This window comes from Gymnoscopelus braueri, assembly GCF_963280865.1.
Source record: "Gymnoscopelus braueri genome assembly, chromosome: 7".
Taxonomy (NCBI): domain Eukaryota; kingdom Metazoa; phylum Chordata; class Actinopteri; order Myctophiformes; family Myctophidae; genus Gymnoscopelus; species Gymnoscopelus braueri.
This window is the reverse complement of record NC_137608.1, coordinates 34690512-34706964: the sequence shown is the minus strand read 5'-3', so window position 1 is coordinate 34706964 and position 16453 is coordinate 34690512. Positions and strand designations below refer to the sequence as shown.

The following is a 16453-nucleotide window of genomic DNA, read 5'->3' as shown; positions in this document are numbered from 1 at the left end:
ATTCTATAGCTATATACATATATATACAATATATATATATATATACAAATACAGATAAATATAGATATAAATGGACTTGGTCCAGAGAAAGCTAATAAAGTGCTTAACATGTGTCCAGACCAGTAGTACATAATCACTGCTCACATCTGGAAAATACACGTGATCCAGCGGCAGTTGGCATTAGTTGAGGGCATTTGTCTTGGAAATGTGCATGAGCAAACTGTATTTATGGACTTGTAGTGCGACATTTGAGGTTGATGCAATGCATTATTAGATATAAAAATCCGTAAATCGTTAAATCAATCCATATGCGAAAAGACATGCGCCGCCCGGGAATCGAACCCGGGTCGAAAGAATGGGAATCTTCCATGATACCACTACACCAGCGGCGCCCATGCTGCAATACTAAAAAAGGTCGTTATTAAATCTAAAGTATTTGTGCTACTCATTCGATAGATTAGGTAAATAATAAACATTAGTGCTGAAGAAGGTGCTGTATGTGGAAAAAACAAGTAAAGGTAGTTTTTTGTTTTTGTTAAAAAGTTAAGCTCTATATTCTGATTATTCTGGTGTTTTTTCAGTAAACAGAAAATATATTTTCAGGTGGGTCACCAATTTCATCCAATCAGGAGAGAGAACCCATTTATCTGCTTCAATTTTAACAGAGATGGGCAGACCCCAGTTACTGAACAAACACTCTAGTCTAGGGGTCTTCATGATTTTCAGGACAAGGACCCCTTAGCCGAGAGAGACAAATCAGGGATCCCAACTACTACATAATATCATAAATTGTGTTGCATTTCAACGTTTTTATTTATTTATTTAGGAGAAAAAAATAGTTCCTATAACTATTCCTGTTGAAGACCTATAGAAATGATTAGGCCTAGCTACGGGAATATAGAGCTATCTAACACTTAACAAAAAATATCACTTACACTCCCTTTTTTATCTCCACATATTTTTTATTGAAGGATTGTCACAGCTTACACTTACAGAATAAGAAACAGTGATAAACACCACACAATTATTTATTGTTTAATTAGGGATTTAAAAGCATAACAACTCAAAGAAGTATCATGGCACAACATCCCAAATGATAGCACTTAAAAGCATTAGCTTACAAACATTTATTTCCAAAGTAGTCCTCGATGGAAAAACACAACATACAGTTGTGTCATGTGTGCAGTTGTGTATTGTCAGTGCTCCATATATCATTATATTTAGTTTTTCTTTAAGTGTTGTCATATTTGCCTTTCATTTGTGTTTTGAAGCTCATGACATCACTGAGCTCATCTAACATGATATTATAAAGGTTAGACTTGTCTTTCTCTGGCTGATGATTCTGCTCTCCTGGTTCCTTCTCAGGCAGGACGAACATGTCTTTCCTGCAAGAAAAACAAAAGATATTGTGAGTGACCGTTATATTTGCATACTCTGCCAGACTCAAACAAATTCACAAAACATATTTTATTTTATTTTTTACAATTGTTATATTAATTTTTCCAAAAGCTTTGGTCTGTAAAATATAACCTTGGACTGAATATGTGCCATGCACTTTGTGATTTGATTCACAAGGAAACGTCATTAACTCATCGAATTAAAGTTTGTATTTTTGTTGCCCTTTCACCAAACACTAAGCATAATTATGTTGTTGTGAGAATTGCACTTACCCAGTCAAAACTGGTGGTGGAATGCGTCGCAGACGTGCCACCACATAAACACTCAAGACTAATCCAAGAACTGATGAGGCACAGCACCACCCCAAACACAGCCAGAAGGCATTCTATATGAACACAATGAAAATATAAAAACAATACATTTGATATACAGAGTATTTGAGATGTTATGTTTTCCAGAGCAACTTGGAGAACATAACAGTAGCAAACATCCTTGATTGGTTAACAACATTAACAACCAAACAGCAGCAAGAAATACAAGAGTTTCATTTTATGTGAAAATGCCTATTTTATGTTTACCTATTTAGGTTTTATTTTAATTGTCTTTGTCTTGTTTTTTTGTTGTTGCCCGCTGCATCCCTTCACCAAAAGTGCAGTGTCTTAAATGCTGGAAATCAAGCCAATCAAGCCATTCTAGATGTCTCAAAAGTACAAAATGTAATGAAGATGTCTCACTCACCCATGGGTCAACCACATTTAGGCACATTGCTGTATACACATTGTCCACAGACCTTGCAAGCCAATTGCAACCCATAGCCTCATACAAGATCTAAAAACAAGAAAAGTTCAAAGACTGACATGAGCTGCCATTGCAAATGTAAATCCAAGTCATCCACAACCAGAGGAGCTGCATGTAATTATGGGACCCATGGCAAAATATCACACCAGACTCACAATATTTATTAAACAATAAAATCTATAAACTGTGGTAATTTATGGGGCCCTCGGCCTCCCAGGATGCTCAGCATTTTACAGACATTTTAGTGACCACACCACATATTTTGACTCTTGACACATCTATGTAAATCCATTTGTCACAAAAAGATTTTCATTATCTGTACAGCAGAAGTTCTTCAGAGAGCCACAATTATTGCAGAAGCTCTCTAGAGGGCGACAAGGAGAATGTGATTGTAATAGTCTACTGAACCACACAGGTACTCCAAATGAGCTTTTTTGAACAATTATTTATGTTGTAGCCTGTTCATTGCTTCTTCACCCACCGAATGCCGGACCCAGCCCAAGTAGTGCACTAGGGATCTCTCTGCTTTCTGCTTCGTGCACTGGGACATCTGAGAGAATAGAACACATAAACTGAAATGAAGTCAGAATGTGTACAGCAATGGGAACATCTTTATTAAAAGAAAATACAACAATCTCTTACATTAGCCACAATATACGGGACTTGGACTTGCATTGCTCCTTCAGTCACATTAACACCACTCAGGGTTTTGTCAATATTAGTCTGCAGGCATGAGAGAGGTTATTCCAATAAACAACATGAACTCATTTACATAATTGTCCTTTCTATATCATGCAAATAACACTTTTGTAATGGGGGCAGAAATGCTTGAAGAGTGCCTGTAATATTCAGTACCTACCTTGTATGCTTGGTTTATGTGTCTCAGAGCTCCAACACTTTCATTCATCTTGACCTAAAGCGCTCAGAAGATTTATGGAATGTCAGCTAAACATTCTTGACATTTGATGGATAAACGATAAAGCTCACAAGAGACAGTGAGACACCGTCTCAGTATTGCCATCTACCTCAACTAAAACATCCCATTTGTTAGTTTTATACACTGCTCTGGAAATAATCTGTCATTTAGGTTCTATTGATGCACATCACAGAAGTTGCTCACATATCAACCTGCATGAGCGCTCTCACTTATAACACACACACCATAGGCTACATCTTCATCCCATTTATTTGGCATCTGGCCATAGTCAAGAGCTAAGGCTCTGACCATCTGGTCCAAAGCATACAGATTGTTTCTACTCTCAGAATCCAGAGTTCAAACACACGCACACACACACACACACACACACACACACACACACACACACACACACACACACACACACACACACACACACACACACACACACACACGCACACGCACACACGCACACACACGCACACACACGCACACACATCCACATCACACACAATCCTAGTATTTAAAATCGGTGACACTTCTATGAAGACTATGCACTTTATTTGCAAATGGATGTTATCTTTTTTGGCTTGAGGTGACATGATTTGACTTGACACAAGTTGGCACAATTAACTCACAGCGTCTGCTGTCTGTTGTTTGACCAGGCGGTCCAGGTCTCGTGTTTTCTTAGCCTCTTCTTGTAAATCGTCCTTAATCAGTGCATTTTCCTGACAGAATAGATGCAGAAGATGTAAATCACTGCACACAGTTTACAGGATCTGTCTTTTCACCTTATTGCTTTGTTGGACAAACACCTACAGGGAGTTGTGCCTTCTCATCCAGTTCCACTGCCAAATTATTAAGGTCTCTCTTCACAACACGTGTGCTGAGCTGAAGATGCAAAAATAAGCAATGAAAAATGTTACTCAGCAACTCGACAACTAAGAGTAAATAGCCAAACATGTGCATGAATAGAAACAGCTTGGCAGACACACAAAGTCACACTCTCTAACAACTCACACAGTCGTGTGTACACTTACTGTACACAGATGCACACAGACAAGTAAAGTCAATGAACAAATGGACACACTGAAAGAAACACATAGATACAGGACCCACATACATGTACAGTAAACACACCCACCAAAGTGCATATAGACACAGACAGAAAAGAGAAGAAGAGAGCAGAGAGCAGAGAAAGAGAGTGAGATAGCCCTGATAGCTGTATATTCATACCAGTGACATCAATAGACTGTAGTTGATGGTATCAAGGCCAATATTTCTGAAGGCCTGTATGCCCTGCTTGCCTGTGTCAGGCAGCAACTTCACTTCCGTCATGTCTACTGAGATGCTCTCAGCAGTCTCGCTGAAGTTCTCCATGTACTAGAATGAAAAGGGAATAGGTGGACAGTCAAAGTACAGCCCATATTCTGTATTCTATTCCTAAAATAGAAAAAGTTATAACATATGCCCAGAAGAAATAACATTAAAGTAAGTCAAAAGATAACGTTAATGAGAAATGTAAAGCCACGACTATCCAGCAGTGGAGGGACAGGCTAAAAAGCATATATCTGATGGAAAGCATTACAGCTAGACTACATATGAGGACAGAAGATTTCAATATCAGATGGACACTGGTAGTACTGCAGCTGCCCAGACTGATTGGGGATGCGGTCCCCCCTTAATGTCAATGGACGGGACTTGATTGAAAGGCTTGGTTGTCTGTCCTCCTTGCGCTATTGACCAGAGTGTCCTGAAGGTCATGTATGGACGATTGGTGCTGTTAGAATAATGATCTTTGGTTGCCTGTGTCTGTGATGCCTTTGTAAGTTTTTCTTTGATGTGTCTGATGCAATTTTTATTTTTTGTTTTTGTCTGTTTTTGTTTAGTGTAGGCTATGTACGTATGTCCATATAATGTGATTACAATGTATAAAAATGGAAATAAAAGTCAAGTGCAAAAGATATTTCAGTTTTGAGTGTCGTTAAACTAAGCAATTTAAAGATGCCGTAAGTGATTTCTTTCTTTTTTTGTGTGTTAAAATAAGTGTTAAATAGCTCTATATTCCCATAGTAACCTTTGCTATAGTGTGTTTGTTCAATTAACAAGGGTCTCCCCATCACTTCAGCTCTTAATACCAATTACATCCAATCAGGAGAGAGAACTCATACAGGATAGAGGATAAACAAGAGAAATTGGAAGTGAGCTGACAAAATTGGAATAGCAACACTATAAAACTGAAGCTGATAATTGGGTACTTTCTCGTAGTTGGCTGAAGATTGGCCATCCACCTGAAAATGTATGTTCTGTTCATTAAAGATCTAGAGAGACGCAGAGACCCCTATTACTGAACATACACTCAGTAACGTAGTGCTTTAACCTTTTAACAAAAAACGTTTAGTTTTAACCAAAACGTATCACTTACCCTACCTTTAATTTATTCATTCTCTAACAACTCACACAGTCGTGTGTACACTTACTGTACACAGATGCACACAGACAAGTCAATGAACAAATGGACACACTCCATTACATTTGTACACTCAAGTAAGACTGAGGATTACAGAGTTGGAAAAAATGCAACTGGTAAATGCAATAATTGGACCAACACCTTGGTAGTATTGAGGAAATCTTCCAGGTCAAAGAGTTGATTAATATCCATACTGTGAAACATGGAACCTCCTTTCTCACAGCCCCTGGAAATAAAGTCAAATTACAGGACACAATTTGTTCCACCTGAAACTCACCACAGAAAACTAAAATCCAGCACAAAAGACTCTTTATCAGCTAACTTGACATGTCATATTGCATTGCATTGTCATATTGCATTTTCTAATGTAATCTATCTATGTGCAGACTACAAATATGTGTTTAGTTTCCGAATGGATAAAATTGGTATCGAAACCTGAAAATAAGAGACCCCTGTTACTGAACAGACACAGTTTGTGGAGGAAGCTTCACAAATCACCATGTGAAGTTCAGTGGTGACGCCACACTATACATAAGTCTGTGTGGAACTCTGGATGACAACCTCCCTGCATGGATGAACTGGCTGCTTGTGGGCATGGTTTGTGGCTACTGTAGTGACTGTCTATATTACTAGAAGTGAGTATAATACAATAACCACTGGAAAGAAAAGCGGGTAGCCTATATGGCGAATACCTTCATAAATTCCACTATACCATGGGGCCACCCCATACTAAATGGTAAATGGTGCATTCATCTAGTTATTAACACTTTAAAACAATGATAAAAATGTGTCCTGTATCTGGTTGCATTCATTCAAGTTATTCTTTAGATTTCACTTAGAGATTACATTAAATGCTATTTTGAGAGTATATCATTTCCGTATTGTGATGTATTTAATAGTGAAACAGGAGCTGTGCGTGTCTCAGTCAATCGCAGCAACAGGGGCGGGGTTGGAATTCACATGGATTTAGTTTGGAAACCTAACTCCATGTATCCAAAATCCACACACCAGCTGTCTTTTATCTGGCTATAAGCACTGATTTTGGGAGTACCATGAATGTACTCGATTTTCTTTTTTGTGACCATGGTATACATGTATTACATTATCACTCACATACTTTAATAGAGTACTTACTGATAGACGGCATATGTGTTGGGGTGAATATTCAAGCTTTGATTTCCTTGATTGAGACTGCTGAACAGGTTTCCCTGCTGATCTAGGAACTGTGGAGGTAGAGATTGCAATAATGAAGCTACTGGACAACAAGAGCTTGTGACAACCGGGCCAGTTATCTGATAGGTGTTCGGTTCTGTGCATGCCTGTGGCTCTCTGAGGTGTGGCCGGTGACTTAGAAAAATAACAGAGACTGACCTCCTTATAAACAAACAAACAAACAAATACATGTTGGTCTGGAAGTGCGGACGAAGCTTTTAAACTTTAACTTTATACAATATCATGTCCTCCATTCATTTGTTTTCCTTATCATTTGACACAGCAACAGCTCAAATTTAATGGAGACAACAATAATATCAACCATTTGATTTAACATTTACACCAATATGAGACCAATAGCACTTACTGTAAAAATCTGGCCACTGGTGAAGCTGCGGCATCCCAAAGTGTGAGCATTCCCTCCAAAGAACAGGGTGACAAAGACTAAGATGATGGAAACCCAGGAGAATGCACTGTTCAGAATCATAGAACTGTGGAGACAAGAAACAAATCATTACTAGTAAGTACAATGAATGCATGAGCAGTTATCTGATGCAATCACATCATTTTAACATGGTCACAATATTGGCAAAATAAAGGACTTTGGTGTGGGTGGACAGAATCTTAGTTTAGTTACGGGAGTGTGTGTGTGTGTGTGTGTGTGTGTGTGTGTGTGTGTGTGTGTGTGTGTGTGTGTGTGTGTGTGTGTGTGTGTGTGTGCGTGTGTGTGTGCGTGCGTGCGTGCGTGCGTGCGTGCGTGCGTGCGTGCGTGCGTGCGTGCGTGATACTGATGAAGGTTTGATGAAGGGTAAGAAGTTATGACAATTTCCTAATGAGGCAGAAGCAGAGGCAGAACAGAGAACCATTGCTTTTAACCAGAATGGCTACTTACACTTTAAACAGGTAGAGAGCTATTCTTTCCAGTCCCATGTCTGGGTACAAGGAGTATACTTTGGGGTTGAACAGCACAGGCAGTCCCAGAGAGATGGCAGTCACTAAGAGCAGCACTGTCAATAGCATCACTGTGCACACTGTAACTGACACTCCCCACCTGTAGAGGGCATCACATACACATGTAATTTTGTCGAGCAAATAAGTCAAATGAATTATAATAAACAATAGTCAGTCAGCAGATTTGTGTGGTTTAAATGTGAAAGATTGTGGTTAGCATTCAGAATACATAACAGTAGAAATGTCAAATGCCCACAAAAGCTACTAAACCGTCTATGCAAGGAATAAGGATAGAGTAAGTTATGCAGAGATAATTAAAGAGATTTACATGAGTAAGGCGGGCCATGCCGGGGCTGGCCTCGCTGTTGCGGTCGAGACAAAAAAAACAACATAAATAGATAAATAAAATGTGATTTGGATTATAAGTATGGTGTATTTAGGTGGGAAATGGTGGTTAGAGTAAATGCTGTTTTACTGTACTTGATACATGAAATTAAGCAACATTTTAACTGGTGTTATATACACACCAAAAGGAAACTGGCACCAATAAATAAAAGGCATGAGGAAGAAAAAAACCAAAACCAAGTGTTTCATTGCACCATGTGAAAACTAGTTTGATAAGTCCTCAGTGGAAAACCTATCACTCATCATTCAATTATGAGGTCAGTGCAGCTGTTTGAGCTACAAGAGCACTAGTTATACGTCTCTCTCTCTCTCTCTCACACACACACACACACACACACACACACACACACACACACACACACACACACACACACACACACACACACACACACACACACACACACACACACACACACACACACACACACACACACACACACACACACACAGTCGGACCAGTGGGTAGGCTCCAAATCTGTACTGTACTGTAACTATGGAGAGCAAGTTACTAGATGTGCAGTTTGTGAATGAAGAACCGAGCTTAATAGTGTAAGGTGTGCAGTGAATACTGTATCAGTGTCAGCTGACCTGTGTAGTTCTCTGTGAGTATTGGTCTACTTCTGTGGGAACATACATGGTTTACTTTTGTGGGGAGTCTGGGGACGTTCATACCAAACAACTCTGTTCTCATTTTGATGGTGTTCAGTGTTCAGTGATGCTGCAATTCTATGGTGCAATTGTGACTTACAGTACAGTATGTACACTTTAATTAGGCCTTCTGGTGGGGATAATAAGAGTGCAAAACATACCTGACATAGTCGTAGAAGACTATGGCTCCTTCATATCGCTGGATGATGGTTCTCAGATCAGAGACCACCTCAGTGAGAGACCACAGGCTAGGGAAACTCTGGCTTGCATTCCTCAGTGACTCTTGGATTTCATTCAGCTCCAACAAGAGACCTACACAATAACATGTTAATTTAACCAAGAGTGTTTTTACAATCTCAATTAACTGAGGATTATACTGGTGTTTCACACAGCACATGTTATGTTATAATAAATAACAAAATAAAAAAATTGAACAAACAACTTTGTTATTATCCTAAATATTAGACTGTGGGAAATACCTGTGAGAGCAGGTGCCATCTGGTTGGAGCAAACTTGAGGAATGCCATAGAATGTGCCGTTACACTAAAAGAAGATACGGTCAAACAGTAACGCTGAGTTGCGTTCAAGTCATTTTCAGAAAAAGATCACAATCACACAAATTCTTTGACCATAAATCACCACACACTGCATGGGAACTTGTACTGCTTTTCATAATGAGGCACGCATATGCTGGTAGATGGCAGATCAACATTAGACAACTGGTATATGACCACTAGATGACTGATAGAAGACTGGAGGACCTGTTGATGACCGATAGATGACCGGTAGATGACCAGTAGACGACTGGTACATGACTGATACAAGACCAGATGACCAATAGATGATTGGTACATTACTGGTACATGACTGGTCAATTACTGGTAGAAGACTGCATGGTCGATGCGGTGACCACATAATCGCAACATACCGGGTTTGATTCCGACTACAGACCTGTGTTGCATGTCTTTCCACTATCTGCCCTCACTCAATTTCCTGTCTTTCTACATTGTCTGGTCTAAATAAAAAGCAAATAGTAGTAATCATAATATTTGTCATCCTTACATGTGCCACAAGACCCTCAAAAACACGCTTGGGGGGCATTGAATCCAACTTGTCTTGTACACTGGGGATCTGAAATGACAAATTCACAGATTGGAGCAAGACAGACAGTCACACAGCAATTATCCGAGTATATGTTATACCAATGTTTTAAATTGTTTATTTTCATATTGTCAACAGGCCATGGTTTATCAATTTCCGTATTTCCGAGCAAATGAGATCATATCAGATATGATACAATACCTGACTGTAGTCAGCATCGGTCTCCAGGTTGCTAGAGTCAGGAATATCACAGACAGTGCATCGTTTCAATGTATTCAGTTGGGTCTGGAGTTGCTGCAACCCTCTCTCCAGCATTATGTGTCTGTCCTGCATGGCAGCTCTTGTTGTCTGAATGATCTGTAGGTTGTCAATGGTATCAGCAGCATCTGTGAGTGTGTGGTGATGAAAAATCACACAGGAAGTAAATATGTACAGATGAAGTCATTGGATAAACTGTGTGGCAAACACTGAGTTAAGAAGGCAAAAATAAGGCAAAGAAGGCATAAACTATTGTGTTAACTATTTTAAGTGGATCTGATTAAAAGAATGCAACTATCTCTCCTCAAATCAAAGACAGAGGGAAAAAACAAGTTCAAGAGGAGAAAATATATGACTGGACCATATAATTACAATTTTATTCGAATATCCGATCTACTATCTACTACTACTGTGAGCTTGTAGATCGGGTATTTTTGCTGGTTTTTGAACATTTGTGAAAATGTATGAAATGCTTTGAACATTTTTAAAAGAAAAAGAAGAAAAAGGTGTGGCAGAGGAGAAGCAAACAGCATACCCTGCACTGAAAATCTCATGGCAAAAATCTAAAACGAGTTTGCGTGACAAATATAGAATGCATTGTATGATTTGAACAAAACACATCATACGTAACAATGCGCTTGTCTTCTAGATGACACACCTCTCACTGTAAGTGACAAATGTCTGACACACCTCTCACTGTAAGTGACAAATGTCCGAGGACTATCGGAATATCACTGCTGAAAGACATGAATATTGTTGCTCCCACGGTGTCATTAGCTTCTGAAATGATGAAATGGTGCATATTCTTTAACATATGTAAAACAAATGAAAGTTAAACAAATACTCTGACAACGCAATGAAGCATACTGTAACGTAAAGTAAAACTATGTTTGTTTTAAATAATATGTATTCATAATTTTTTGATGTTTAGTTTATCTTTACTTTTAATCACATCAGAAAACAATATACACACAGAACATTATTAATCAAACAACCAGCAGATTTGTATTACCATTTATTGCCTTTGAGATTTCTGCATTGGGAATATTGTACTGCTCCATGATGGCTTCCAATCTCTACAGAGGACAAATGAATAATATTATACCAGTAAACATAGTGTAGCATAAATTGACTATTGCATTTTGTATGTTAACAGTTCTGATCTGAGAAACATTTTCCTCGTCAACCCAAATGAAGCATATGGTATGTTCATGTGACATAGCTAGTGATAGCAAGTTATTTTAAGCATGTTTGGGTTTGTTAAATTATTTTTCTATATGCATCTTTTTATTGATCTTTTTATATCATTCATATTTAACTTCATTGTTACATAACCACTTAAACGCTTAAACATTTAAAAAGTAGATCTACAAGCTAGAAAAATAGGGACTCCAGGTTGAAAGTGGTTATAAGAATTATATAAGTAAAGTGCTAAAAAAAAAGGACATAAAGATTATTCTGTCACACTACAAAATCCACACATGATCATTAACAGACTTACCAGCACACACCCTGACACATATCCACTTACAACCACACACACGCACGCTACACACGCACACACGCACACACGCACGCACGCAGGCACGCAGGCACACACACACACATACACACACACACACACACACACACACAGGCACATACTTGTTCAATCATACAAAAATAAATTATTAAATTACAAAGAATATTTGGGAGCTGAGTACTATTTTATACAGCTCAGACTCAGAATCAAATTTCTTTTAACAGATATCATGACAGATAATGTTGAAGCTAATGTTGACATGATGAAAACCTCAGGGATAGAATGTAGGTTGTCCTGTATGATCCCAACATTGGTGTCGAAATGTCGGAGACTGGGGCGCATGTTGGCATGGGTTCTGTTGTTGGCTGTGAATGCTAAAATCACCCCTGTCCTGCATATGAACAAAGAACAGAACGTACTGTAATTACTACCTGCCAACATTAGTACAAAGACAGCTAAAGAAAAATGTGTAGAATGTACATGTACAGTATGTGAAGATTGATTGAGAGAGAGAGAGAGAGAGAGAGAGAGAGAGAGAGAGAGAGAGAGAGAGAGAGAGAGAGTGAGAGAGGATGAGATGAGGTGAGGTGAGATCAGAACTCTCCTTTCTAAGCTCATCTCTTTGCCTTACAGTAGTAAAATTGTGATGAGAATGAGGCAGCCAGACACGCCGATGTCCTTGTAGTAACTCTGTGACATGGATGAGGGGTCGCTGCTCTGTGCATTTGAGCTGTGAAAATACCTCCAGACAAGAAGTCCACCGGCTATTGGCATCAGTAGAAGGTAAAGCAAAGCCAGGATCAGACAAACCACATACCCTGCCTCATAACGCGCCAGCTATGGAGGTGGAAAGACAAAAACAATTGTCAAGGACTCTGATGATTTCTCTCTTTCCTTTCTCGTTTTCTTATATGGGAACTGAATTTCCCCGTGGAGATCAATACATTCTAGTCTATTTATCTATGTATTGTTTAGCCAACTTTGTAGGTTCGTTTGTCAATGCTGCTGGTTAGGGGGGGAGCATATCCACATCACACTGATCATATTCTAAAACACACATTCCTTAGTATAATGCTAAATATTAATATATTATGATTAATTTTACATCCATACTTTAAACATCTGGTTTTAACTCACTGTGGTTAACTTCACCAAGACATTTCATACTGTAGTGCAACGTGAATTGTAAATCACATTAAAAAGTATTGAATTCACTGTCAGATACTTTCCTGTGACGGTCTCTACTCTTAGTTTGTGGAGCTTATAGTTGCACAGCATGCCCTATTGCAATTATCGGCACAATTAGAACACCTCATATTGCTTGGCCGAAACTAGTGAGAAGAGTTGAAAGCAACAGTGTTGACCAATACAGTTGAGATTATAGCATTTCAGTACTCACTACTACACTGCATTACATTGTTTTACAATAGAAGCTATACTGTAGTAACATGTAGTGTTAGTAGAGATAACAACATTAACAGAAATACAGTTGCAACAAACCCTCCACAATTCATGGAGGGTAAAACAGGTCATCCTTTTGGAGAAAAAAAAGATCACTTTACACCTCCACAAGAATAATATTCTTGTGTCTAATGATAAATATTGAAATGGAAAAGAATAGTTATGGCAAATGTGGAAAGTAATACATATTTACTTCATAGAATTATTTACAAAATGTACTACTCATATTTACATCTATATCCACAAAAGAAAAAAACAAGTTTGCCTTACCTGTTGAATGTTCTGTGGTTCATTTTTCCAGGCTTTGGATACAATATCTAAGATACACAAGTGAACATGTTGTCATTGTCTGGGTATATTGTAATGGTTATGATCTAAACATGTTGTCATGTTATCATTGTGTGGGTATATTGTAATGATTAGATCATCTCCGCTTGGCCGGCGGCACGGCCGGGGGCAGGGATTATGTTTTCATCCCTGTCCGTGAGTATGCCTGTCTGTCTGTGAGTCTGAGAGCAATCTCGGACACTGCCGGACAGATTGGTGTGGATCTTTACACGTGCACTCAAAGTAGGCCAAGGAAGAACCTCCACAACATCCTTTTTAAATCAGCCTTCATGATGGCGCAATAACAGACCGCAACACGTTTTGTCCTATAACTCTTGAACCGTAGGACATACAATCAAAGAAAATCCTATGATCATGATGCAACTCCCCATAGGCCCATTTCCGGCTTCACAACACACTTTTGCACTAGTCCTACAGATTGTGTCCAACACACACAAATCAGGACACATTCTCTCTGCAGACATGTGATCAAGATGTACCAGTCATATTTTTTGGGCGGTGAAACCGCCCCTATAAGTGAGATTTGGAAAAATGTACATTTTCCTGCGCTGTGATCTGGGCCCAGGAAATTAGTAGAATTATCCTGCGCTGTGATTGGCCAATCACAGCCTATTCAGGACTGTGATTGGCCAGTGTCACATGACACATGTGCATAGCCCTATATAAGCAACCATAACTTGAAAAAAACCAAAATTTGGTTTTTTTCAAGTTATGGTTTTGTCCATCATAAAGAGTGTTTCAATAAATGTATTTATCCTTTGTACATGATTGATCGACTCCATTCAGTATTGTGATTAGCTAGCAAGACACCGCCCACTTCACACAGGGTGTGATTTTTATATTCCTTTTCTATTGGGTACGGGTGGCTTCCACCAAATTAGGCACAAATCAAATGATCTTATGAGTCATGGGAAAATGACCATCAAACAAGGTTTTGTTACTCCATTCAGTTTGCCTGTAATTGCCTAAAAAAAATTTTGTCTGGGGCCTATTTCTTTCAAAAAACACCATATTTCATGATCGCAATCTTTTATTTGGAAGGAAGGAGCCATCCCTTGTAAGACAGAAAAGGGGTAGCTAATATTGCAACAATATTTTCATACAGTAGCTTAGGCACAGTATAGTGCCAGCCAAGTGTCTCCTGTTTCATTGAACTTTTTCTTATATTTTTGGGGGCTAGCTATCTCAAATCATAGATATTTCCAAGTCAATATAAAGAACTCCAATTACTGTATTGACCAAAAAAAACATATGTCTATTGTGTGTGTGGGCGTGCGCGTGTGTTTGTCTGTGTAACTGTGTTTATGACGCAACAATGAACCAGAAGAACATAATGAAAATTGACTGTTATCATTTCTCACCTTCAGGCAGAGGGTTTGGCTGCACCGCCTTGAGAAAGGCATGGGCAAAGTTGTAGAGGGGTGCAAGGCCATCTTCAGATCTCACCACCCTCTGAGCTACAGGTTGGGTGAAGGAGATGAAGGGCTGTGTGTCATTGTCACCACTGGGACAATGTTGAGCCTCCGCAGCTCCCAGTAGGAACATAGAGGCCCAGAGCAAGGCAGTGAGCTGGAGCCGCATTATTCAGGCAGAGGACAACCCCCACTGATAGGCTCTGTAAATGTGACATTCCATCTCAGTTATGTCAAATATGGTTGAGCATACATTATCATAATCATGCCAGCACACCTATCACAACAAATATTCCCTATATCTTGGAACCGTTTCATTTGAATCCCATTTCACTATTATTATTATTATTATTATTATTATTATTACTATTATTATTATTATTATTATTATTATTATTATTATTATTATTATTATTATTATTATTATTATTATTATTAATGATAATAATAATAAGGGTAATAATAATAATAATAATAATTATTATTATTATTATTATGTATTCAATGTTATGATATGTAGCTTTAATAGCTAAAATATAGACAAGAGGTAATTTGGTTGACAAGGATGAGAAAGACATTTGCCCAACAAAACCGTTGCCATAGTGTAGCCTACATAAACTTGTGCAGTGATTATTGCATCTATAGAAAAGAGTATTAAATGTGCATTACCTTTGAAAAGAATGGGAGAGTACTCCAGGGACTGGAGACTGTCCTTCCTTTGGCGGTGCCTCGTTCATTCTGACAGATGTTTAAGATACTGTCTTAAAAAGCTTATCTGGGAGGTGTGTTAGGAACCAGTTAGTCAAGATCTTATTCCTAAGCATAAAACACACATACTTGGTCCAAGATACTTATCATCATCCTTATGACCAAAGAAAACACTAGAGACCACAATAACAATTTTCCTTCATTTCTGATGATGTTTTAATGAAGGCTCTCCTCTCTCTATATACATTATTCAAGATTCAAGAGGGTTTTATTTGTCACTCACTCATACAGGTACAAGCAGCAAAATGTTGGTGTGGCATGTTACGCAATCCTGTGTTAACAACAACAATACAATATAACAATAAGTAATACTGTGCTAACAATAATCACTCAACAAGATAATTATATACTGGTTGTGATGAAAATAAGAAAAATTTTAAAAGAGAAGAATACATAAAAAATTATGTTGCAATAGTACAGGTAAAATAAAACAATAATACAAAATAATAATGATAATCCTATAAATGGGAGAAATCTTATAATTGTACTATAACAGTGATATAATGCATTATAAAATCCTTTTAATGTATTACAAGTATGATAATTATAATACAACAAAGGAAAGTGTGTGAGTGACCAGTGATTAAGAAGTATTATCATACTTTAATTGATAAGAGGCTTTATAATGTGTTGATTGGATTATGAGTACTTATGAGTGCTTATACAGTTTTTTTTATCAGCAGCAGATTACATTGCATTTATACTTGACCTTATAAATCATCATAGAATGCTTTATAATGTGTCGTGATTATTGTTATAAGTATTTATGAGTTCTTATAACTATA

The 16453-nt window shown here is 38.1% G+C and overlaps 1 protein-coding gene across 2 annotated transcripts; it reads right to left on the bottom strand.

The window, feature by feature from the left end:
* Positions 1-950: 950 nt before the first annotated feature.
* LOC308088202 (prominin-2-like) lies at positions 951-15632 on the bottom strand. 2 transcript variants are annotated; one of them, XM_080432609.1, is made up of 24 exons: positions 15570-15632; positions 14850-15103; positions 13411-13457; positions 12311-12516; positions 11950-12070; positions 11170-11233; positions 10848-10937; positions 10101-10285; positions 9861-9929; positions 9278-9341; positions 8960-9110; positions 7687-7845; positions 7162-7285; positions 6717-6805; positions 5724-5808; positions 4349-4495; positions 3932-4003; positions 3751-3840; positions 3056-3109; positions 2839-2919; positions 2678-2746; positions 2137-2226; positions 1671-1783; positions 951-1385 (listed from the first exon to the last, which is right to left on the bottom strand). In XM_080432609.1, the coding sequence occupies exons 2-24, from the start codon at positions 15067-15069 to the stop codon at positions 1232-1234; spliced, it is 2544 nt and encodes an 847-aa protein (XP_080288735.1). In that variant the 5' UTR covers positions 15070-15103; positions 15570-15632; the 3' UTR covers positions 951-1231. The 2 variants fall into 2 exon arrangements, with proteins under 2 accessions (XP_080288735.1, XP_080288736.1); XM_080432610.1 differs by lacking the exon at positions 2839-2919.
* Positions 15633-16453: the final 821 nt, after the last annotated feature.

What these genes read in the sequence shown, in the direction of transcription:
- LOC308088202 (XM_080432609.1), bottom strand. Translation starts at nt 15,069, where the DNA reads ATGCGGCTCCAGCTCACTGCCTTGCTCTGGGCCTCTATGTTCCTACTG. An exon ending in ATTTCCTCAATACTACCAAG is followed by an intron (nt 4,496 to 5,723) that starts GTGTTGGTCCAA and finishes TTTTCATTCTAG; the next exon opens with TACATGGAGAACTTCAGCGA. An exon ending in TGGGCTGGGTCCGGCATTCG is followed by an intron (nt 2,227 to 2,677) that starts GTGGGTGAAGAA and finishes TCTTGTTTTTAG; the next exon opens with ATCTTGTATGAGGCTATGGG.